The sequence below is a fragment of the Vicugna pacos genome, chromosome 5 (assembly GCF_048564905.1).
Source record: "Vicugna pacos chromosome 5, VicPac4, whole genome shotgun sequence".
Lineage (NCBI taxonomy): Eukaryota > Metazoa > Chordata > Mammalia > Artiodactyla > Camelidae > Vicugna > Vicugna pacos.
In genome coordinates this window covers 8,093,792-8,118,640 of record NC_132991.1, presented here as the reverse complement: position 1 = coordinate 8,118,640, position 24,849 = coordinate 8,093,792, and the positions used below count along the sequence as shown (strand labels likewise).

The window sequence follows — 24,849 nt, the reverse complement described above, 5'->3', positions numbered from 1 at the left end:
AAAAAGAACAACATTTCCCAGTCTCCAGCCTTTCCAGTGACCTCCGCCAGCCCCTCCTGCCCACTTCCAAAACTAAACTCTGCCTCGGGTCTGGCCTCCTTGAGCCCACTCCACCCCAAAAGGCCTGACACGCTGTGTCCTCCTCTGGCTCCTGCTCATCTGCAGGACTCAGGGCCGGTGTCACCTCCTCCAGGAAGCCCTCTCAGGTCTCCTCCTGTGAGGTCTCTGAATGTGGCGCCTGTACTGGGCACAGCAGAGGACCTCTGTGTTCCTGATTTTGTCATCCTCCCAGGACCAAGGGCTCCCTGGCACAGAAGCTGTTTTCTTCTTCACTCTGCCCCATGCCTGCTGGCCCACAGCTGGCATCTAGTAAATCATATTGAGTTGGGTTGATCACAGGGACGTCCACTAGCTCCCTCTGCCCAGTGACAGGCATCCTGCCAGCGCCGGGATGGCCACCTGCTGTAAGACATGCCCTGGAGAAGCAGAGAGGTGCGTTAGCTAGTTTAGGAGCCACCTCATTGAAGACGCGCAGCATTTCACCTGCAGACACCTGTGCTCCGAGTCCACCCCTGCCAGTTGGGCAAGTCCCACTACAGTGCCTGCTTCTTTTGTAAAGTGACAAGAGCGACTGTGCACTCCCGGGTGTGGTCCAGATGTAGCCTGAGCACTTACCCTGCTCTGTCTCTTGGCCGGCACAAGGGCAGAGCCACCTTCGCTGTGCCCTACCTGGGTAGCCCTGCCCGTCTCCCTGCCGCCCGTGGTGTCTCTTCAACACTCCCAATTCCTGGCTGCTTGAAGTCTGGCCTCCACCTTCCCTGGGCACAGCTGATTGGGGTACCCAATAAGAGTATTACGGCATTAACTATTATCCTCAGTTTCTCCCCCTCCAGTCTCTCAGGGACCTTGTTCAGTTCACTGCCATTCTCACCCCTCCCCGCTCCTCGGACTGTGTCTCAGGTTGGATTGTCTGGGAAGTAGACACCGAGAGGAAGTTAAGGTGCGAAAGCTTATCAGGGAGTCTCACCTATGAAAGCAGAGGGAAGAAGCAGGGAGGGCAGAGCCCAAGGGACCTGTGTCCGCCCAGCCGTAGGCGCTGAAGCAAAGCATGACCATCACAGGAGACCCGCCTTGGGGGACAGGGCCGGCCCCACTACCGCTGCCTTGGTCGGTCATCGCTGGAGCCACCCCAAGTTAGAGGGACTTCAGTTTGAAAGCTAACAGGGCTAACAGCTAGAGGCTGTAGGCTAAACACTGCTTCTGGGCTCAGGAGTTGGGGTGACAGCGGTGCTTTCTGCAGGGGGCTCTGTGCAGAGCGTAGAGCAGAGACAGCTTGTGCACGGATGGGGAAGGAGGCTGGGAGGGAAGAAGGGCCATGACCCGGATGCTCTGTGAAGGTGGTCACCCTATGGGCATTGGCGCTTAGGTCTGACGCTTCCTGAAGGGCATCACGAGATGCACCTAGGACCCACGGCCGGGGGATAAGGTGGGGAGGATTCATGCAGCCACAGGTGGCCCCCTGGGCGTTTGCTTTCCCCACACTTCCAGGGGGCTCAGACTTGGCGCTGAGAAGTTTCCACCCACACCCCCTACCCCATGTGGACCAGAGGCAAGGTGCTATCCACCTGTACCCGTATAAAGGTGACCAAAGCAATAGGATAGCAGTCATGCGGCACAAGGGATGGGCGATGGCAGGTTGACCAGGGGTGGGAGCAGAGAGAGTTTGTTTGGGGGCCTCTATTAAACGTGAGGGGCTTAGATTAACTTGCAAGAGGAGAAGTCACACCAGGGTGTCTATTTACCAATCTGTCCTGCAGGAGATGCAAGGCTGCACACATAAAGTTAGGACCACGTGAAAAGCCATGGACTGGATGAGCTCACCTAAGGAGAGAAAAGGGAATGTCTCTGGACTGAGCCCCAGGAGCTCCCTCAAGGCTGAGATGAGGAGGAACAAGCAAAGGAAACCAGGAGGCGCTGCAGGGGTGGGAGGGCAGCCGGGAGGGCGGCAGCTGTGTGGTAGGGGCACTAAAGAAGGAAGGAGGCTGGCCTCAGATGGGGGCCTGGACAGGCGTATCCACTTTAACCACAGGCTGCGTGGAGGATCCGGCCAGCCTGGTAGTGGGAGGTGGGTTTCCTCTGGCTGCCTTGTCCTTGCTCCACCCACGTGGGCACACTCCTGGCTCCGGTTAGAAGGCTATTCCCAGGTTGGGGGTCAGGCTGCGGAGTTGGGTGTTATGAGGCTCAGGGTGCAGCTTTGTTCAGTAGAGAAAATCGGGGGTCACATGTAGTCCTGGCTGTGCTTCTAACGTGGACGAGCCACTATCAGCCCGTTAGCTGTGCCTCTGTCTCCTCACCTGTCAAAGGCACGTGCCTGGGCTAGTTGAGCCTGGTTCCACCCTGCAGGTCTTGGAGACCACGCTAAGCTACACAGACAAAGCGGTCAAACACCGTCCCAGCTTTCATCATAAACAGTGCTGATGGAACTGCACAGAAGCTCTTCCCATCATTGGAGCAGCTTCCAGAAAAACCGGAATCCATTAGGTTTGGGAGGGTTGTGGCTCCAAAACTTCAACTTACACGGACTGGTGAGAAATCACCACCAAGAGCAGAGTGGGTGGCTTTCGGGACTCCTCCCTGAAAAGCTTTCCCAGCTCCCGAAGGCAGCGCATCCACTGGTTAACAGCTCCCTTTCCTGGGAATGGGGACAGAGCCGGCCATGGTTGGTGAGCGATGTGTCTGACCAAATTCAGTATCAGAAAGGACAACTTCAGCCTGCATAAGGCACCTGTCCCCGGGCTGCTCACAACTCTGGTGGGATGGCTGTTTGTCGTATGTGCAGCACAGTACTGGGCACACGGTAGGGGCTGGGTGCCCGTTCACTGAAGGGCTGAGCGAGGGCAGGATGTCTGGGGGTGACTCAGTGTAACTCTCCGCTTCGTGCCCCTCCTCCTCTCTCTTCCCCCCTTCTCTGGTTTTTGCAAGCGCATGCTGCCCCATCCCTCTGATAAATGGCCAGGCCCCTCGCACAGAGGAGGGCCATTTTCAGGGCACTGCAGGGAGCTGTATAGAGCCTTGTTCTGCCTGACACCTTTATTAATCGCTCGGCCCGGAAGATAAACAGCTTGTTAATTAAAATTGCAGATGTTGCTAAATTGGGAGGTGTTCTGATTGTTCAGTCCCAGGAAGATAGACTGGTCCCACACTGGGCCTCGGAGGGGTCGGCCCGGGCTGGGCCAGGGCCTGGGGGATTGGGCCACGTGGTAACAGTAAGACTCCTGGGCTGCTTTTCTGCACACTTACTCTGTGCCGGGCACTGTAGGAGCCGGGAACCCAGGGCCTGGGTGCCAACTACTCATATCCTGGGTGTACTGAGTAAGTTTCTTCCCTTTTCCAGGCCGTATTTTGCTCATTTCTGCAAGCTGGGACCCCTTGTGGCTGTGGCCTTTGTGAGCTTAGGTGCCGTGACCCTCACTAAGTGAGGGAGAGACCTCATTATCCAGTTCAGGGGGTGGTCAGCACCCACTGCCCCAGCACAAATCTTCCCCCGAGAGCCTCTGTTGGCAACTGGGGGGCAGCTAGGAGGCCTGGATCTTGGTGTGGGAACCTAGGGGAGCTGGTAGCTTCGGGTAAGTTTGAAGAAGCAAGTGTTCACTGTTTATAGAGGTGTGGATGTCTAGGAGTCTAGGAGATTGGTTACGTGTCTGGGGAGTCTGATGGTTCTGTGGAACTGAGCTTTAAAGGGTCTAGAAGGATCTGAAGATGGGGGACAGTCTGTAAGGGTTTGTAGAATCTGGGATCTGAGGATCTGGGGACTTAGGGTCTGAGGATGGGGATTTGGAAAGGCTGGAGGTGCTGGGAAACTGGGAGGTCTGGGGGCCTGGGGGTCTGGATCTGAGGATTTGCAGGGACAGGAATTTATGGAGCCTTGGGCCATTAGAGGGTCAGCGACTTAGTGTCTGGGGCTCTAGGATGGTTAGATTTGGGAATCTAGTGTCTGGGGGGTCACTGGACCTGGGGGCTCCAGAATTTAAGGATGTGGGAGTCTAGGGGAACAGGGATTCTGGGGTCTGAAATCTAAAAGCGTCTGGGAGTTGGGGGTCTGGGAAGCCTGAGACTCTGGAAGAGTTTGAAGGTGTCGGGGTCTGGAGTGAGAGGCAGGAGCTGAAGCTGAATGTGGCTCAACGTCACCACCTAGTGCTCCTTCCTTCACATTACAGCCAGCCAGGCAGTGGTGAGGACTGGAGCATCTCCAGTCCTCCTGGAGTCTCCTCTCCCTCTCAAAGCCTGGAACCTCCCAGATGCTCAGAGCACATCTCTGCAGAATCTCTAGGTTTGCAAACATGCAGTGACACTCCTCCCTCCGCAGGCGGGGACTGTGTCCGTCTGGTTCACTGCTGTGGCTCCAACGAGCAGAACAGCACCTGGCGAGCAGTGGGCAAGCAATGCATGTTTGTTGAACAAGGAAAATGGCATTTTAAAAGTAGCTCATCTGACCGACCGGGGCAGAGCTTAACACACCTGCACGTGCACAAGCAGACACACGCTGCTTCGGAAGTCAAGCATCGTGTAGTTGCTTCCTCGGAAAGGGATCTTGGAGATGCTGTCCTCAGATTCTGCCCTGGACTAAGGACTGCCCAGAAGGCAATGCTCCTCCCACTCCCCCAGCGTGTCTGTGTCTGGCTGAGTTCAGAGCCTGTGGCCCCCGCGTGGCTCACGTGACAAGTCTTAGGTTCAGTGCTACTTTCTGAGCTCCTGGTCTGTGCAGGACCTGGGTCTCTGTGCTCCAAACACCAAAATGAAGGTAGACCTTCGTCCTCTCTCTGGAGAGCTCATTGGCCAGGAGAGGAGACTGGACCTGCAAGCAGGGATCATCCTGGAGTGTGAACTGGGCAGTGACAGGGTCAGGCTGAAGGCACACGGGTGGATTGGAAGAGAGGGGGTGGGACTTGGGCACATCAAGGAATACATTTCCTCACAGGAGCGACAATACCAGAGCAAGAATTTTAGATTCAAAGAGGGGCTGTGTGTAGAGTTAACAGCACAAGCAAAGATTTCCTTGGAGTCACGGCAGAGCAGCGCTGGGGGTTTGGAAAGGCCTGTTGTGAGATGGGAAGGGGCGAGAGCCTGGAGATGAGACTGAAGGGAAGCAGGGTCCAAGCCCACGGGGAAAATACCCTGGAGGCAATGGGGTGGGACACAGTCGGAGAATTCTTTTAGAGAGTCCTGGTTGCTGATGGGGAGTGGATGAGTGGGGAGGCTGGAGGCAGGGCCAGCCAAGAGGCTGCCACACAATAGAAATCAAAGCAAAAATAAACAAATGAGACCTAATAAAATTTATAAGCTTTTGCACAGCAAGGGAAATCACAGCAAAACAAATGGACAACCTACAGAATGGGAAAAAATATTTGCAAATGATGCGACTGACAAGGGCTTAATTTCCAGAATATATAAACAGTTCATACAACTTACTAAGAAAAAAACAAACAACCCAATCCAAAAATGGGCAGAAGACCTAAACAAGCAATTCTCCAATGAAGACATACAAATGGCCAACAGGCAAATGAAAAAAATGCTCAATATCACTAACCATCAGAGAAATGCAAATCAAAACTATAATGAGATATCACCTCACACCAGTCAGAATGGCCGTTATTCAGAAGTCCACAAACGATAAATGCTGGAGAGGCTGTGGAGAAAAGGGAACCCTCCTACACTGCTGGTGGGAATGTAGTTTGGTGCAGCCATTATGGAAAGCAGTATGGAGAGTCCTCAAAAAACTAAAAATAGATTTACCCTATGATCCAGCAATCCCACTCCTGAGCATGTATCCAGAGGGAATTCTTACTCAAAAAGATACATGCACCCAATGTTCATAGCAGCATTATTTACAATAGCCAAGACATGGAAACATCCTAAATGTCCATCGACAGATGACTGGATAAAGAAGTTGTGGTATATTTATACAATGGAATTTATACATAAAAAGAATGAAATAATGCTGTTTGCTGCAACATGGATGGACCTGGAGATCATCATTCTAACTGAAGTAAGCCAGAAAGAGAAAGAAAAATACCATATGAGATCACTCATATGTGGAGTCTAAAAAAAAAAAGACACAAATGAACTTATTTACAAAACAGAAACAGACTCACAAACATAGGAATAAATAAACTTATGTTACCAGAGGGAAAGGGGAGGGAAGAGATAAATTGAGAGTTCAAATACTAACTACTATATATAAAATAGATATATAACAAGTTTCTGCTGTAGAGCACAGAGAACTATATTCAATATCTTGTAGTAACCTATGATGAAAAAGCATATGAAAATGAAAGTATATATATATATGTATGACTGGGACATTATGCTGTATAGTAGAAACTGACACAACATTTAAAACTGACTACACTTCAATTTTTTAAAATGTGCTCAGAGTTATAGGAATGGCTATCAGAAGAGGTCCTTCCCCCATGTGGCTGTACCTTGTACATAACCAATAGTTAGAGATATTTCCAACTTGGGCCATCTGTTGGATGGCAGGAGGCTAGAGGTGATGGATCTTAGATTCCCCAAGGGAGGTGCACAAGGGGAAGAGGAAAAGAAGAGGGAATAATAGGGTTACTTATCTCTGAATCTAATTAGGAAGGTAATTGGCTAAAGGCGCTCCAGGGAGAGCAGAAGATAGCAGATTACAACTATTTGGGGGAATAGCAAAGCAAGTCCTAACACTTTAACAGGTAGCCAATTAGTCAAGGATTACTTATTTTTAAGTCTGTGGAATAGAAGCCTCAGGTCTGAGAGGGGTTCATGGGAGAATTCGGGATGTCCAGATTCTTGCAAGTCCTCAGGTTCCAAGGCTTTCTTTACTTGGGTATGATGAACCCAAGGGGTGACTCCCTGTAACTTCAAGGCAGACTGAGTGGTTAAAATGACTAAGCATGGCCCGTGTCATTTAGCTTTGTGGGCTTCCAGCCTTCTGAGTCCTTAGGTATTGCCAGGTATTGCAAGGGGTAAAGAACCGAGTCTGTGGGAGCAAGTACGACCTGGTTTCCATATGCTGTAAGGGCCTTTCTTGTTTCTCTGACCTGGATGACATACTGCAATCATTCCACTCCACAGAGGACTGAAGGCCTTTCTTCCTGGGGCCTGGGGAATGGGTCTTCCATACGTCAGCTCACATGCACTTAACTTTAGTTTTTTGGGGGGTTACAGGCAAATGCGGAACAGCACCACAGGTAAAGAGGTTTAGCCAGTTTTCATGAACCTCCTGGCAGAGTTTAGCTAAAGTCCTCTTAAGGGTCTGCTTAGCCCTCTCTCATTTCCCTGAGGATTGGTGCCTCTGGGAGGAGTGTAATTTTGATGTCACACCTAGAAACTGACTTTGTCACTCGTGACACAAGTGCTGGTCTGTTGTTGCTCTGGAGAGACTTGAGAAGCACCAAACATGGGAATTACTTCCTTTAACAGAGCCTTTGTTATCTTTACTGAGGTTTCTATCCTCGCTGAAAAGGCTTCCACCCACCCCGAAAAGGTGTCAACTAATACCAGGAGGTACCTGAAGTTTCCCGTTATCCTGGGCATCCCAATAAAATCTACTTACCAATCTTCTCCCGGAAACATTTCCCCCATTTGTACCGGTTTTACTTTAATAGTATGGGGAGGCCTGGTGCTTGGATTGTCAGCCGCATATATAGGGCGGGTTTTAGTTACTTGGTTGATCACATCCCTCCTTTTGGTGGTAACCATGACCTCAGTGAACCAATCATAACCATACAAAGCCTCCTTTCCATAGTGAGTGCTCTGATGAGCCTCCTTAATTGCGTGATATGCCACAGCCCTGGGGATGAGGAAGTGGCCACATTGATTGGAATACCATTCATAATCTTTGAGGTCCTTTCTATTTCTTTAACTTCCTCTCTATTTCCTTCTCGATGGATGTTGGATGGTATCTTGAAGGGTCAGGCTTTTTAGATTTTAGTGGCATTTGATGAATTTCCTGTTTTGGAGCCACCTTCCTGGCGACTGCATGTGCCCTTTAACGACCCCTGCGCCCGCCCTCTGGTGTCCTCTGCGGTGCACTGCTGCCACCTGCTGGGGAAGCGGTGCAGCCTGCAAGCGTCTGAGTATCAAGGGGCCATACTTAACCTGCTTATTCCAAGGTTAGTATACCTTTCTTCCCATATTGCCCCAAGGGAAGATGGAGCAGTGTAGGCATATTTCGGGTGATCAGAGTTTTTCCCTTTTCAAGTTCCAGGGCTCTTTGAGAACTATAAGTTCTACCTCCTGGGCCAGGACGCTGTTGGCAAAGCTTTGGAGTCTGGCCGACTGGAGTAAGCTACACTAAGATCCATTGCCCCACATTCATTTTTCCTGCATCATCACTATGCATGTGTCTAAACGCATACATTTGTACATCCCAAAGGTCAATCATAATCTATTCAAATTTAGTTGTTTAGGGTGTAGCAGTGTTGCAGGATGGAACACACAATGTGACAGAATCTAACTGTATTAGAAATGGGTGGAAAAAACTCACAATCGGTGGAGGGGCAAAAGGTGCTGACCTAAGTTAACTTTGGAAACGAAGAGAATCACTTTGCAAAGGCAAAATGGACCATTGTTAAACTGTGAGCTTTATATTATAAAGTTCTTTCCCGGGTGTAGTAGCTAACAATTCTGAAACCACTGTGCAGGTGACCTGCAAAAGGGAAATGAGTTGATGAAGGGTAGATGGTGGAAGCCAGGCTCCTGGCTGTGGGAGTGGGAAGTCACAAATAAGCAAGGGGAGAGCCTTGGCCCTCATACTGCTGGATCTGAGCTTCCCAGGCAGATGGCGTGGGAAGTGGACTGGCCGGGGGAAGGCACAGATCTTTACCCTGGGAAGGCCCTGCAGACATAGGAACCTCACACCCTTCCTTCCCCCAATACCTGCTGGAAACACACCTCTGAAATCAGACAATGCAGCTTTGAAGACATTCTTCCCTCCAGGCAGATAAAGGAGCATGAGGGTCTTGCACTATCCACCCCCCAGAATCCAGGCCCTGGAGGGTGGAGCCAGGATGGGGCACCTGGGTCTGACCAGCAGGTGGCAGCAAGGAGGATACCAGTCCTGAGGGCAGGGGTTCCCTGGCATCTGTGAGCCCGGTGCCCTGATGGGATTCACTCCTCTTGGGGATGTGGGCGGGGCCTGCAGTGGTTCTGTTTTCCACCTGATTCCCTTGGATGAAGCCAGGGCGGCGCTGGGCTCAGGGGTCTCCTGGAGGTGTTTTGAACTCCTTTGAACGGCTTTACAAAGGAACAGGAGAGTGAAGCTGAGCACCTGATGTCCACTCCTCTCTGGCTCTGAGCTGCTTCCATCAGGACGGCAGGTCCCCTGCAAGGAGTTTGCTGTAACCCACCTGCCCCCATCCAGCCTCTCCCCTTTCTCCCTGGACCCCTTTTCCAGGCCAGACACATCTGTCCAACCATTGCATTGACCTTTGAATCTGTTGCCTTGGCCATTGACCATTGACCTCTGACCCCCAACCTTTTATTCCAGCCCAGGCTCGCCCCCTCATGCTCTTCTGACATCCCCTCTCTGCTCAGCATTCCTGCATTCACATCATCTCTCTGTCCCCCGTATCCACCCAGCAAAGTAGGTGCTAAGAATCTCCGAGCAAATTAGAGCACGAATGGAGACAAACCCACTCTCCACCTTGGGCTCTTGGGGCCGTGGGCAGGATGGGGATATCGGGGCCCCCCCAGACCATCCAGGTGGCCCAGCGTGCCTATCACCTCACTTACACCCAACACGGAGAAAAGCTGGGGCCAAGGGCCAGAGGGCGCTGGAGTAACACAGGGTGGGGGGATGCTGGGTGGGCAGGGGGAGGCACAGAGAGCGCCCTGTAAGACAGTGTCCAGGCAGCCAAGGTTCGAGGAATAAGGATGCCCAGGAGGGCAGAGGACAGAGTCCAGCCTGGGCACCACCCCCTGCTGGACCCTGAGCGGGGGTGAGAATCAGGACAAGGCTGGGCCCCGCTGGGTCTCCTCCTCATCCAGCAAAGGGGAGAAGAAAAGATAAGAAAACCAGTAGAGCTGACTGCGTGAGCGCCATTACCTGGGCCTCTCTGGGCATGCTGACATGTGCTCACGATGGTCCTGGGAAAGGAGAGTGTGGGCTGGGCATCAGGTCTGCCTCAGACCCCAGCCCTGTTCCTACTGCTGTGTGACCTGGAAACTTTCCCCAACCTCTCTGTACCCAGCTTTCCAACCCTGACTCAGGACTGCTGTGCTTGGAACACAGTAGGACCTCTACCAGAGGAAAAAGCCGGTCATCCCAACATAACCTTTCCCTTTATGTGCCAAAGCAAAGCCCATGTGCCACACATCACCAGAGCTGATCCCGGACAAGCAGGGCAAGTGCAATCCAGCAGCTCCTCCTTCCTGCCTGATGCCTTTCCCCCTCAGACAGTGGCTCGGAGCAGGTCTCAGTGTCCCAGCAGTCCGAGCTGAGCTTCTGTGACCTGGGGGATACCCTGTTCCACACAGTCAGGTCTCCAGGCCCTTCCAACAAGGAACAAGTGCATATGCTCAATGTTTTAGCTGCAAGTCCTCCCTTTACAAATTTCCCCATCACTTCTGGGCTGGGAGATGTGAGTTCCAGAGCTTGATCATTCGAATGATGACTTCAGGGAAATTATGCCTGCCCATACAGCACTCCTCAGAGCCCGCCTCCTAGCAAAGGGGTTAGTGACCATGGCCACACATGGTTTTATCAGAACACAGGCCCACCCCCGACTATTAGAAACACATGTGAGAAGCAGAGACTCCTAAGTGCCTGGACCCCTGTCATCCAGAAAGCAGAGGTCAAAGCAACAGGCAGAAGGGGAGAAAATATTTTCAGATCATATGTCTAATAAGGGGTTAACACCCAAATATATAAGGAACTCCTACAACTCAACAGCCAAAAAAAAAAAAAAAAGGCAAAAAACAAAAAACCAGGTAATTCGACTTTAAAAATGAGCAGAGGAACTGAATACAGTTTTCCAAAGAAGACACAGGGCCTGAAGGAGATGGCTGGGGGGCACTGTCCCCAGAGTGAATATCAACACTGTGGACATTTTGGGCTAATTCAAGGGTGAAATTATAGCTCATTTAATAGCACTGCAGACCTGTGGTCCGTGGTACATTTTTGCAAGTTCCCTGAAGGGCAAGAGAAAGGAGACACGGAAGACTGGTTGGGGGCTGTGGCCTGAGAAGGGGGGTGGGGGTTACAGAGTCCAAGTGCAGAGAGAAGAGAGAGACGGATCTTGGGCTGTGTACCTACGGGATTTTAATTTATGCAGATGTCAAGAATGACAGCTGGATGGGCCAGCTCCACTGAAAGAAGGACTTGTTAGCTACATTTCCTAGGAGGACGGGGCACGTGGGGGAGCACCAAGTTTGGTCAGGGGGCAGAGGCAGGCATGGGGTAGGGCTGAAGACATGGCCTGTGTCCATGTGTCCCAGGGAAAGTGTCCGTGTGTCCCAGGGACAGGCAGGGCAGGGCAGGCCAAGCAGCTCAGGACCGGCCAGTCTAAATACTTCTGGTGGACTTCGGGCTCCAGGAGTGGGCAATGTACATGCTCACTCCATTTGAGAAGCCTTGGGTCACCACCTGATCCTCTGGGGAATGTGAGGGGAGGCCCGGAATTCGTGGAGGGGGTTAGGAAAACTGGAGACAGGTTCTCCCAGAATTGTCTGTGTGTTGTCCTCCTGGCTCCCCTCCCCTCCAACCCCAGGATCTAGGAGAACCATCAAGGATTCATCCTGCAAAGGAGGGGGTGTCCACACACACACACATACACACACACACATGTATGTGCGCGTGCCAAGGGAGGAGTCTTCAGGGAACCACACAACTTGGTCTGTATCCTGTGGAACTGGCGGACACGTAGACCTCTACCTGACTCCTACCTCAAATACCTAACTTTGAGACCAGCCAAGAGGCCTGTCCTGCAACAATGCAAAGAGGAAAGTGCCTCCTGTAGCAGAGACAGAAGATGCGGCCCTTCCTAAAGGATCAGGTCCACCGACAAAGGCCCTTCCAAGGGGAGCACCTGGACCCAGAGCGGCCCTCAGCAGGTGGGTGGGGCCGCTGGCAGGCAGGCTGAGCAGCAGCAAGGATACACTCAAAAAGTGCACTGGGAGGGAGAGAGCCCACAACCCCGGGCGCGCACTACCGGGCACCTGCCCACCTAGGAGCCCCTTCCTCCCTCTCTCCTCTCAAGTGCTGCGGACCCAGAGACAGAGACGAGTGCAGGGCAGAAGGTGGAGCCCAGAGGGACATCAGCTGTGAGCTGGGGTGGGGGCATGTTTGGTACCAGATTTTGAACATCTGGAAAGGCTTCTAGTCACTGATATCTGAGGAGACCTCCCTGAGAATTCACCTAGAAAGGAGTAGGAAGAAGCCCTTGAAAAGGGTCCTGAGAAAGAAGAAACTGCTCTGGCCCCACACTCCTGGGAATCCAGCCCGTTCACGAAACAGCTGTAAGACAGAAATTAGTACAAGGAGCTGACCTGTGCTAAGGGAACAGACGACTTCCCCGAGGGGTGACAGTCCTCCAGAGTGACTGGGGTGAAGGCAGGGAAAGTAGCTCCCAGAGGAAACAGGCTGGCCCATCTGAGCCCACCACCCCCGCCACACTACCTTCAGGCTTAGGACCACCCTTCCCGTACACACACCCAGGCCCCAGCCTGACTCCAATTCCATCCGTCCCAGAACACTGTGTGGACAAAGAATGTCATCCATCACTTCAGTAAACAAGGGATGATGACCATCAAGCCATCAGCCACTGCAGCCGCCCCTCCCCAACCACACACACTCAGGGGATTCAGGACAGAGAAGGACCGGATCCTGGCCCTAGATAGCTAAGGTGCATATCTTTTTTTTTTTTTTTACTGAAGTATAGTTGATTTACAACGTTGTGTTAATTTCTGGTGTACTGCATAGTGATTCAGTTATACATATATATTCTTTTTCATTACAGGTTACTACAAGCTGTTGAATATAGTTCCCTGTAAAGTGCATCTCAAAGGAATAATTTCAAATAGTCCACAGACTCTTGCATCTTCGCATACACATGCAAAAGCACTAGATTCATTAACTTAAGATGTTTGGTTTTCTTTAATTAACAGTAATCCTTTGATGTTTGACAGCCTGGGCTTTTTTGTGTGTGTTTGTTTTTGTTTTGCAAAAACTCCTGTACATCCCGTCTCCTCCCTTACCTCTTCAGAGCAGTCCCTCAGAGCTGTCTGAGAGGCTGTATCCTGAGCTTAAGTCCTCAGTAAATTCATCTAATAAAGCATTAATTACCAACTTTTGGCTGTGCATTTTTTTCAGTCGACAACCTCCCCAGATCAGCCAGCTTGAACTAGTGCTTTCGCCTCCTCTTCCCGCCCTTCTGCCACTCACCTCCCGCCCTTCCTAGAACGGGACTTGAAGGTATTAAACAGCCACAGCCTTGCTTAAACCTCGACACCTCCTTGTATATACAATAAAACCCAAGCTTACACTTTGATAAGCAGAGCCCTGGCGGTCCAACCGCACCCTTGGTCCTCTGTCCTCACAGAGCTGCGACCACGCTGGCCAGTTCCTTCTTTCCAGCCCTAAGCACACTGTCCCTGTGTCCCCGGGTTCTCACACCTGCTCTGCGGGCTCCCGGTCTGCACACACCGCCCCCTCCAGCCTTCCGGCCTCAGCTCCTACACCACCTCCTCCGCAGGCCTTCCCAGAGTGTCCGCCTCTGCCCCACTGGCTCTTCTCCCTCACGCACAGCGCCAGCCCCACCCTCAGTCGAAAGTCCCCAAGAGCAGCAGCACAGGAACAGTGGATGAAAGAAGGAAAATAAAAAAGAATTAAAGAACGGTTAGCACGCGCACTGTTTTGGAGTTTATTTTAACCTCTACCCCTCCTTGAAATTGGCTGGCCGCAAGGAGTTGTGAACAAGTTACCTTTTGTCATTTCAGGCAGGTAGCAGGTGTGAGGTCGCTGCCAGCTACTCAGCCGGCAGGGGGCGCACGAGCTCGCAGGCCACGCCCGGCCCCATCCAGGCCCCGCCTCCGCGCCGCGCTCCAAGCCCCGCCCTCACTTCCGCTTTGGAGAAGCTGAGGGCCCAGCACTTCCGGGCCCCCGCGTGGAACGCGTTGGCTTTGGAGTTTACAGAATGGCGGCCTTCTCTGGCCCGGCCAAGCCTCTCCTGTCCCTGAACCCGCAGGAGGACGACAAGTTCCAGAAGAAGGTGGCGCAGGTTCGCCGGCGCGCAACCAAGGTGAGCGGCCGCCGCGGCCAGGACGCCTTGGGGCGGCGGCGGACGGGGTCGGGCCGTGCGGGCCTCGGCGTCGTCCGCGGACGGGCGCCCCCGGAGCCGCTCGGCGGACCGCAGCCGCCCTGCTGCCGCCGAGCCCCCAAGTTGGGAGTTTGTTGCCGGGTCAGCGCTTTTGAAATACCTGCTGCCGAGGGGCCTTGACACCAAGTTACGTTTGCCCGGGTTTTAGCGTAAGACGCACGTGTGGGGATCTTAGACAGTCTTATGTGGAAGGACGGGCGCGGGGACTGAGATGCTGGAAGGTGGGTCGGCGTCCTGAAGGTTGACAAACGTTTAAAAGCGTCTGGTTAGTGGGTGAGCGTGAACGACGTCTGCGTACAAAGTTCAAGAGCGCGTTTATGTGAAGTTCCTAAGCCGGAAGAATTTAAATCACGTGTTCAACGATTTCCTTGCTCATCCATCGGTTCAGCGTGTAGTTACTGAGCATTTACTCTGCCCTGGCTCAGATCTACTGCTTGACATTGTCCTGGTGGGGAGATAGTCATCAGCTAATCCTTTTTTTTTAAATTTCTTTATTGAAGTATAGTCAGTTTACAATGTTGTGCCAATTTCCAGTGTACAGCATCATGTTTCAGTCATCCATACATATACATATATTCCTTTTCATATTCTTTTTCATTTTAGGTTACTGTAAGATGTTGAATATAATTCCCTGTGCTATACAGTATAAAGTTGCTTATTTTATATATAGTAGTTAGTGTCTACAAATCTCTAACTCCCAATTTATCCCTTCCCACTCCCTTCCTCCATCGGTAACCATAACTTTGTTTTCTGTGTCTTAAACAGCTAATTCTTTGGTTGCTGTTGTGGTAAGTGGAAATACAGGGTAGATTCTGGATCTCTTGTCTTAGACTGAGAACAAGGACTTTTGCAAGTTTTGTTGTCATTTTTTTTATTAAAAAATTTGGGAGAAGAGAGTAATAGCTCGGTGGTAGAGCGCCTGCTGAGCATGCACAGGTACTGGGTTCAACCCCCAGTACCTCTATTTTAAAAAAGAAAGTAAACCTAATTCCTGTCCCCCCAAAAAACCCTGAACAAACACTTTGTGTGGTGTGCATTTTCAGCAACAGAAGAAAGAAAAACCTACTCCTGGAGTAATCTATGTCGGCCACTTACCTCCATGGCTTTACGAAACCCAGATCCGAGCGTATTTCTCCCAGTTCGGCACTGTTACAAGATTCAGACTGTCCAGGAGTAAAAAGGTAAGACATCTGTACTGAATTAGATTGTTTTTATTTTCCAAAAATATTTCCTCCTTGACAGTTTATGGAATGTGTTCACGTGTTATCACTTATCATACTTCGCTCCAGAAAGGGTTTGGATCAGGTCTAGAACCTGAAGTGGCCACAAGAGCAAAATCAGTATTCCTGAAAATGTTTGTTCCACTATAGATATATTTTTTAAAAAGGTTATTGCCTTAAGTCCTCAAATTAAATTGACAATCCTGTTAAATTAATCTTGCTCATCCTGTGGCTGCTACTCCGGGTGTGCATGAACTTCAGTTTCAGGAACAGGTTCATACCTCTTCCTCTGGTTGACTCTTCTTGCTCTGATGTCTGGTGTCCCTAGGGCAGCACAGGTCTGTCGAGTGGGTGGTTAAGAACAAGGACACTGGTTTGAGGCCTGGTTCTGTGGGTTACTGGTTGTGTGACTTGGACAGCTTACATACCTTTCCATACTTCAGTTTTCTGATTTGTATGATACAAATAAAATAGCACCGACCTCCTAGGAGTATCAAACAGAAGATGAAATGAGGTAATGAACGTGTAAATGTTACTGTTATATCACACCTACCTCCTAATAAAGGTTTGTGTGGTTTTTTTTTCTTTTCTTCCCACACATACGCTTTTTTTGGTTGTAACCATAGCGCTCTTGTTACAGAAATCTCATTAACACAGTTTTTACACATTTTCCCACTTGAGTTGTAACAGATCAGAGTTAAATTTAGATTTGATTTGGCATGTAAGGGGATAGGATGCATCCATCATCTGCTAGTTAGGTATTAAGTTTCATGTTATCGAGAACGTCTCAGCATTAAAGAGAATTTTAAGTGCCCCTGGTGTTTTGTCATTGCTGTGCCCCTCTGCTTGATGTACTGAAGTTTGTTTTACCACCCTTCAGTCAAGCATGAGGCTTTTTTTTTTTCAATTTTTCAATCTTACAGGTGAAGCTGCTGGGAACATTCTTTGTGCAGGTGTAGGCACCTTGCTCTAGAATCATATTTTTCAGACTTTAGATCCACACTAAGAAATAAGTTTTACAGCACAAGCCAGCACACGTGTATATGTACATAAACATAACTGAAGTAAAAGTCCCGTGAGGTGATACTTTACCTTGCTATTCAGTTTTTTTAAAGATATTTTTCTGAGCTACTAAATTGATTTTGTTGCCCTCTAAAAGGTCAGACTCTGAGTTTGAAATATAATGCTTTACAGCATATCTTTGTGATGACTGAGACTAGAATGCTGGTGGTCTTTACATGTCTTATTCTCAGTGAGGTTGAGTATCGGTTTATCCGCCATCTGTGAACTGTCTGTTCGTATTTTTGCCCTTATTGTTACCTTTTTTGAAAGCTCTTCTCCCTCATCATCTGTGCGGTGTTATTTTGTAAATGTTTTCCTGTGTTGCAGTATAGTTGCCGTTTCCCCAGCTTTGTGTTTTGAAAATGTCCCAGGGTGCCCAGAAGAACAGTGTAATGGGCACCCCTCCCCTGCATTCACCCATTGTTACTGTCCTGACATGTTAGCGTCACCATTTTCCACATCTAGAGAAACATACACGCCTCTTTGTTCTGTTGAGCCTGTGAGGAAAGTGGCAGCCATAATGCTTTGATGCTAAATGCATCGTGGTAACCCTGCTAAGAACAAGGACATCCGCTGCATAATCACAGTGTGATGACGCACCCGTTCCCCCACCATCCCCTGCAGTCTCCCTGGTCTGGGATCTGTCAAGGTGCGTGTGTGGTGCTTAGTTCTCCAAGCTCTTCATCCTGTCTAGAACAATCTCTGTGGCTCTTTCTGCTTGTTCTGTTACTCTTGTCATTGGCTTCTTTGAAAAGAAGCTCTGGCCAGGTGTCTTACATAAAGCGTGCTCCTTGATGAGATGCACTCTGATGTATCATTTCCAGCTTCGCTGCAGCTCCTGCCTCCCCACTTACCCCAATTTTGACTAGTCGCATGGTGTTTCCAACATTCTGGGAATCCTGGGTAAAGGTTTTGGTTTTTTGGACACTTGATAAGTATTTTCAGATCACTTTTCAGAAGGTTCACAGTGTGGTACGTTGAACTGGATTTCATAGTGTCTCTTACACTCCATCTTTCCCTACTGACTGAGAGGTGGGATTTTAGAAGGATTGTCAGACATGTAAAGTTTTACCAAAATTGTCCTCTTGCAGAAAACTAAACGGAGTCTCAGACACTTGTTACAGCCAAGTTGTTAGTGGTGCAGCTGGTGCAGAAATGAGCCCCCTGGCTCCCAACCCTGTTGAGCCAGGCACGTCTTATGTGGTTTCTTCTAGAATCTCATCAGCAACTCTGATCCATATCCAAGAGTATGTTTAGTACAGGATTGGGAGGTGTTTCTAGTTGTCATCACTGAGAATTGGAACTGTGGAGGAGGAAAACCTTTTCTCCTCCCTTCGTAGATTCTCTGGCTGGGACCCTGTAAACTGGACTGAAGAAGACGGATTAACAAGAGTAAAACAGACCCCGAGAAAGTACGCTTAGACATAGGAGCGCTCAGAGATGAGTGACCCGAAGGGTTGGTTAGAACCTGGGCCTCCACAGCAGCTTAGCAATGGAGCGAGGAAGTTTTGGAGGAGGGACCAGGGGAGGTGCTTTGGGTTGGTTGGGCTGCACGTCGAGGGAGGCCAGTGATGGATACGGTCTGCTTCATAGCCTTCGTAGTGCAGGCTGACTTTTGCCTTTCTGCTAGACGGGAAAGAAGACACCTTTGTAAACTGAGGTCCTGCTGGTAAAGAAGGGCAGGGCGGAGAACTCTTGTATGTTTCCCAGTGGTCTTCAGCTCAGAATAGCCCAGAATAACCCAGAGTAACCCTGGGCTACAGGAGCCGGTCTGGAGTGGTGTTCCCTGCCGTCTTGCAGGAATACTGAGCACCTGACGACAGCGTGTAGGGCACTCGCGGGTTAGTTCATGTCTTCACAGTAACCCTGTGAGAGTGGCTAGTTTACTCCCATTTCATAGAAAGAAAAACTGGGGCTTAACATTCCTTACCTAAGTAAGTGTCAGAGGCAGGACCCACACCTGGGCATTCGGACCCTCGAACTTGTGTCACCAAGATCGGCGAGAAAATCCACTTTGTGTTGTGGTGTGGAGGCCAGGAACCCAGGACATGCATTTCAGACAATCTTGGCACTGGTCCTTGGCCCCCAACTATGAAGGCAACCAGTTACTACTTAGTAAACATGAAAGTGAGTGCAGTACTTTACTGACTAGCTTGGAGACACTGAGCAGTTAATTTCAGTTCAGTCGTTATGTGTGAAATGGAAATTACATTACTTGCTTTCTTTGTGAGGTGTTACACTGGCTCCTGGTACTGTTGATAGGCAGATAACATGCCTGCCAGTGAGAAGGGTAGCAGGCAGAGGACTGTGGGGTCAACCACATGTCCTTCATGACGGGGTGTTGCTGTGGTATAAATCCCCAGTGTAATTATGTATTTATTGTATGTAACCAAAATTCTGGGAATACCCCCAAATCAGTGGCATGTTCAGACTATTTTGGATCCAGTTTTCCCCATAACATTTCCCACACTGTGATTTGAAGTTGGAATTAAAATGTCATAATGTTATTTGAGAAGGGGTCTAACGTACGTCATATAAACTAATGACATGTTAGGAATTTAATGACACGTTAGAATGTAGTTGTTCTGCTTTTTATGGTGGACTTTCCATTGCAGACTGGAAACAGCAAAGGCTATGGCTTCTTGGAGTTTGAGTCTGAAGATGTTGCCAAAATAGCTGCTGAAACAATGAACAACTACCTTTTTGGTGAAAGACTCTTGAAGTGTAAGTTCTCATGTTTTACCTGTGGGATCGCGTGGACGCTGCTGCTGATCGGGGCGGGCGGGGGGGACCCGCTGCTCAGCTCCGTGGGTGTCCCACTTCCTCCTGGGGTGAGTGCATTTTCCAGACAGGTTCTGGTTGGAATTTCTGAATCTTCTAGAAAGGGCTCTGTTTTTATGCTAAGACGGAACTGGGACAGGTGACTCAGGTGAATAGGGGGCATCCTGAGGGTGAGGATTAAGGTGAGGCCTGAAGATGAAGTGACAGTGGGGGTGGAGGCTGAGACCGTCCTGGCTGCGTGAACGGCAGTGGTTGCTGCGAGGGGCAGGGAGCAGAAGCGGACGGAGGGAGGTCAGGTTATCGGAGGCCTCGTACACCTGGGAGTTCGGAGCATATCCCGAGGACAGCAGGAGACAGTTCATGGGGTCTAGACAGGTAACACGCAGGGTGAGAGTCACACTTCAGTCTGTCTGAGTGGCACTGGCTGCAGCTCGCCCACAAGAGAAGCCGTGGGGAGGAGAGGAGTGGCACCACCAAATTCGAGGTTCCTCCTGCAGAGAGTGCAGCTGCCCACCAACGCTGCGTTCCCAGAGCACCCCCGTCTGGAGCTGGTGCCTCCGGAGGCAGAGCTGAGTTTCTGGCCTCCCTGTGCTTGTGATGGGTGACCATCCTAGCGCCCAGGTCACATGCATCTGCTCACGTGCTGCAGAGCTGCCCAGGTAGCCTCTCTAGCTCACTTCCCATTGCTGTGAGAGTCCCAGGAGCCTCGTTGAGGTCCTGAGTTCCTTCACACGTTAGAAACATGGCTCTGGCCAGGATGAAACAGGCTGGGTACATGACCCAGGTATCAGGGGCCACATACGAGAGATCAGTGCTGTGCTGCTGTAGCTGACTCTTGAGAGGTGGTGCAAAGGTTCTGAACTCTCGTGTCACTGAGATTAGCCATGTCTTCCCTTTTTTTTTTTCTTTATGAGAATAGTTTATCTTAGAGGTCATGCCAGGAAAATATTTGCAAGGAGTGGAGGCGTGAGACGGGAAGGAAGTCAGGAAAGGGTATGTTAGCAGGCAGGTTACCACTTGCGCACCTGGGCTCCTTCCTGCTGGTAATGCTGGGAGACAGTTATTCCAGCTGACAACAGGGCCCTGGGGTGTTTGTCTACCAGCTCCCCATCTGTCACAGGTGGAGGGTTGGGTCCGTGGGTTTTGGCTCCCTGCACGTCACACCCAGCGTCCTTCCAGAGCCAGGAAAGGGCTCTTAAGTAGGAAGATGCTAATAAGCAGTGAGCTGCCTCAGTCCCAGGCAGGGGCCCGGAAGATGGGAGCTGGAAGGGAGGAGCTTCTGCCACACTGGGCCCCTTAGCTTCAGCAGCCCTGGAGACCTGAGGCACCAACACTTCTCTGTACCGCTTGTCTTTTCCACTGCTGCATCCTTGCTCCTGGAGCCAGCGGGTCCTGGTGCGCAGGGAGTGTTTGGTAAATAATTGTTGACTGTGTGACCTTCCTCTGGGTACCTGCTTCATTCTTCTCTCCATTTAAATGGCAGATGCCTCCTTTTGATTACGCTGTGAGGAATCACACAGGGGGGAATTCTAAAGGTAACATTAAAATCCTTTCCCTCCTACTTGGTTGAAAACTTTTTTCTTTTCTTTTAAACTCTAGGTCATGTTTTACCACCTGAAAAAGTACATGAAGAGCTTTTTAGAGAGTGGCATATGCCATTTAAAAGGCCGTCATACCCGGCAGTGAAACGGTATAATGAGGATCGGACACTTCTTCAAAAGCTGCGGATGGAGGAGCGATTTAAACAAAAGGAAAAATTACTCAGGAAGAAATTAGCTAAAAAGGGAATTAATTATGATTTCCCTTCATTAGTAAGTATTCCTTTACCAAGTGTCTCTTGCTTTGTACCTCACCAGTTATAACGTGTTTATGATTTTATGTATAAAGTATCTAACATATTAGATTTTGACTAAATCTTTAAAACATTACATTGTAGGTCTTTCTTTGTAAGTTTGTCAGAGCAGATCCTATTCTCCACTATACAGAAAAGGGAACTCCTGATTTGTAAAATTTGCTGATTTGTAAAATTTTCCTGATTTAATAATTTTAGATTATTGAAGTTAAATCCTGTTTAAGCAAAACCCATAATACTTGAAGATTACCAGTAAAGGTGTTATTACCAGAATTAAATGTTTGGTTTATTATTTGTTATCAGTAAACACCAAGACTAAATTGACCATCCTTTTTATGCCATCCTAGCTAGGTTTTGTTTCCTGTTCTTTCAAATTAGAAAGATTGCTAAAGTTTATGTCAGAATTAACCAGTAGGCTTCTATTCTGTGAATTAAATATAGTTGAAATATAGCAAAGCTGCTTACATGAATGAGTAACAGATTTTCATCCCATTTATTTCCTTGCTTGTTCAACAAGGAGACCATGCTGGGTCTTCCGCAGTTAGGGGAGCTCTGCGTCTTCTGCCGCAAACCAAGAACGCGGTCATCAGGGTGTGGGGAGTACAGGTGGAGACCGTATTTGTTTTCTTGACTAAATCTTGAGATTGTTTTGGGTCTTCCATAGACCCTGTCAGCTTATTTCCTAAAAGCTACTCAATTGGTGAGAAATGGTATCTATTCCCGAGTTTATTTGGTCTTTTAACCTCATCCAAAAGCTAGAAGACTGCACTGCTGTCCTTGGGCCTCATTCCTGGTTGTATTGATTTATTTTCTTTTTGATTGAAGTGTGGTTGATTTATGATACGATATTAGTTTCAGGTATCCAACATAGTGATTCAGTATTTTTATAGATTATGCTCCACTTATAGTTATTATAAAACATTGGCTATATTCCCTTTGCTGTACACTGTATCCTTGCTTATTTTATACATAGTAGTTTGTACCTCTTAACCTGCTACCCACTTCTTACCCCCCTCCCCTCCCCTTCCCCCACTGGTAAGCACTAGTTTGATCTCCGCATCTGGGAGCCTGTTACAGCTGAGTAGTAGTCCATTGGGTGTATGTACCACATCTTCTTTGTCCATCTGTCAGTGGACATCTCGGTTGCTTCCATGTCTTGCCTATTCTATATAGGGCTGCTGTGAACATTGGGGTTCGTGTATCTTTTCAAATTAGTGTTTCCATTTTCTTCAGATATGTACCCAGGAGTGGAATTGCTGGGTCATGTGGTAGTTCTGTTTTTAGAACTACTGTTTTACTGTTTTCCATAGTGACTGCACCACTTTTCATTCCTACCAACATTGTAGGAGGGTTCCCTTTTCTCTGCACCCTCTCCAGCATTTTTTGATGATGGTGGCCATTCTGACAAGTGTGAGGTGACGGGTATGGCCTGGTAGTGACAGATGCCTGCATCATGGTTCTTGGGCCCTGACCCTCTGGTGAACCATTATAGAGCTGGAATAGGCAGGCATGCAAGAACTGCCTCTCCTGTAGCCCATGTGTCGCCTGGTTGGACTAAACCAGCCAGGACAACCTCCAGGGCCTGCCTTCCACCCTCTTCCCAGAGCCACCCTTCCAGTCCAGGATGCTGTCCGTTACTTAGGATCATTCTAGATTTTTCTCTTTAAATTGAAATGCTCTGTCATCTAGGGAGGATTTACGGATAGTACGTACAAGGATGCAGTGGTGAGTTTTAAAATGTAAATATGTGAGACTGCTAGTTTATAACTTCTTTGTGTTTCCTTAAGATTTTACATAAAAATGAGGAAAATGCTTCCAACTCAGATCTTCGAAATTCCAGAAAGCGCCAGGTAAATTTCTCATTTCTCGTATTACATGTCAGATATTAGAGGAAGATAAATGGGGAAATATATTCAAGGCTGATATATTCAATAGGTGATAAGTAACACAGATTGATGAAGTCTCTTAAAATTTATCGAAGGCTTTACGCGGGAAGAAGAAGAAAGAGGCTTCAGTCACTCCCAACACCCCTGAGAAGACTGTGGATAGCCAGGTACAACTACCCTCAGTATTCTGGGCATATTGGATATTGCAGTTTGAAAGAGGAAAAGCAGTTTCTGCTATCACTTTGTTGAAATTACATTTAATCTTGTGACTTTCTGGCAAATCCTTACTGGTGACTCAGGAGATACAAGTTTATTGCCATCTTTACCTTTTCAGCACAGTGACAGAGTCAGTAGAGGGAAATGCGGCTGCTGTCTTTATGAAAGTAGGGTTAGGGCTTTCGACCCAATGCCTGACCGTGAGCATACTGTGTTCCTAAATTGTGATTCTCCACATCAAGTGTGAAAAGCACCCGAGCTCTTGGTTTTGTGCTGCTGTATCCCTGAAACATGGAGATAGCATGCATGACTTGTAAAAATAGAGGAGAGGTGCTGAGGGGGCCACTCATAGCATCTCCCCACATTTATGTGTTGTAACCTTTGACTTGTTGAATCCAGGGCCCCACACCAGTTTGTACACCAACATTTTTAGAGAAACGAAAATCCGAAGCAGCTGCAATGACTGATGATAAGGATGACGAAATCGTCTTCAAGCAGCCCGTGTCTGGTGCAGAAGAGACACCAGCGGCTGAGACACCTAAAGGTTCAAGGAAGAAAAGACGAAGAAAAGCCAATCAGTGATTCTGAATGTAGTTCTTCTGAAACATGTAATTTTACTTGCATTTAACTAGATAAATGGAATGCAGCCAGTAACAAAATTTTTGGAGGAAAAAACTGTTGATTCAAGTCAACAAGAAAGACAGTCTAATTTTAGCTTAATTTACCTGCCCTTGCTGAGGTCCAGGGTGCCTGCCAGCTTAGAGCCAGGCCCACACTGCCTTGTGCTGATCTCCTCTAGTTTTTTTGCATCTTTCTTAGCTGTCTGGCTACTCTGCCTCGATAGAAGTTCACTAGTTTAAGTACTGAACTTTGTTACCATCAAATAAAGAAAGTGAAATCTTGCTTGACCATCTACATGGTTCTCTATTAGGCAAAGACATTTAACTCATCAGATGGCTGAAGCTGGAAGTTAAATGATGTGGAGAGTGAGAAGGCAGTGCAGGTGTTAACAGAGATCACATGTATATATGATCATTTTTACTGATGTTCGGTTGGTTTGGGGTGGGCTGGCATGGATTCATTAATAACCACCATTTTATGTCAGTTCTCATCAGTCTGGAATTGTATTTCAAGATTGAAGCGGTGACCGCCAAATAAACTTTTTCTATGTTTTGTTTGTATGCAAGTGTGCAGGTGGGACTTGGGTGTCTTGAAGTAAAACAGTTGGTTTTCGCCTTCTTGGGCAAAACTTTAAGTTTCTGATGCCCTTAAAGTATGCTTTTGTATTGGCCATTCAGGTTCTTTAAAAACTTTCATCGCCACCAGTTTTTCATGTAATATTTGTTAAATATTTAATATAAGATACTGAGCCAGATGTTCTGATACAACATGTGAAACAACTGGTTTTACGTATATGCAGAGAACGTGCTTTACCCCGAGAAGAGTAGCTGGCACAGAACATGTTCAGT

General features: G+C 48.9%; 1 protein-coding gene and 1 long non-coding RNA gene across 2 annotated transcripts; one reads left to right on the top strand and one right to left on the bottom strand.

The window, feature by feature from the left end:
• The first annotated feature begins 14,120 nt into the window (after positions 1-14,120).
• NIFK (nucleolar protein interacting with the FHA domain of MKI67) lies at positions 14,121-24,561 on the top strand. Its single transcript, XM_072960812.1, has 7 exons — positions 14,121-14,285; positions 15,407-15,544; positions 19,261-19,369; positions 21,026-21,237; positions 23,066-23,128; positions 23,260-23,331; positions 23,780-24,561. Exons 1-7 carry the CDS (start codon positions 14,181-14,183, stop codon positions 23,960-23,962), a joined length of 882 nt encoding a protein of 293 aa, XP_072816913.1. The 5' UTR covers positions 14,121-14,180; the 3' UTR covers positions 23,963-24,561.
• LOC140696325 (uncharacterized) lies at positions 23,402-23,831 on the bottom strand. The gene is made up of 2 exons (XR_012072491.1): positions 23,760-23,831; positions 23,402-23,664 (listed from the first exon to the last, which is right to left on the bottom strand). It is a non-coding gene; the product is annotated as an uncharacterized lncRNA (long non-coding RNA).
• Positions 24,562-24,849: the final 288 nt, after the last annotated feature.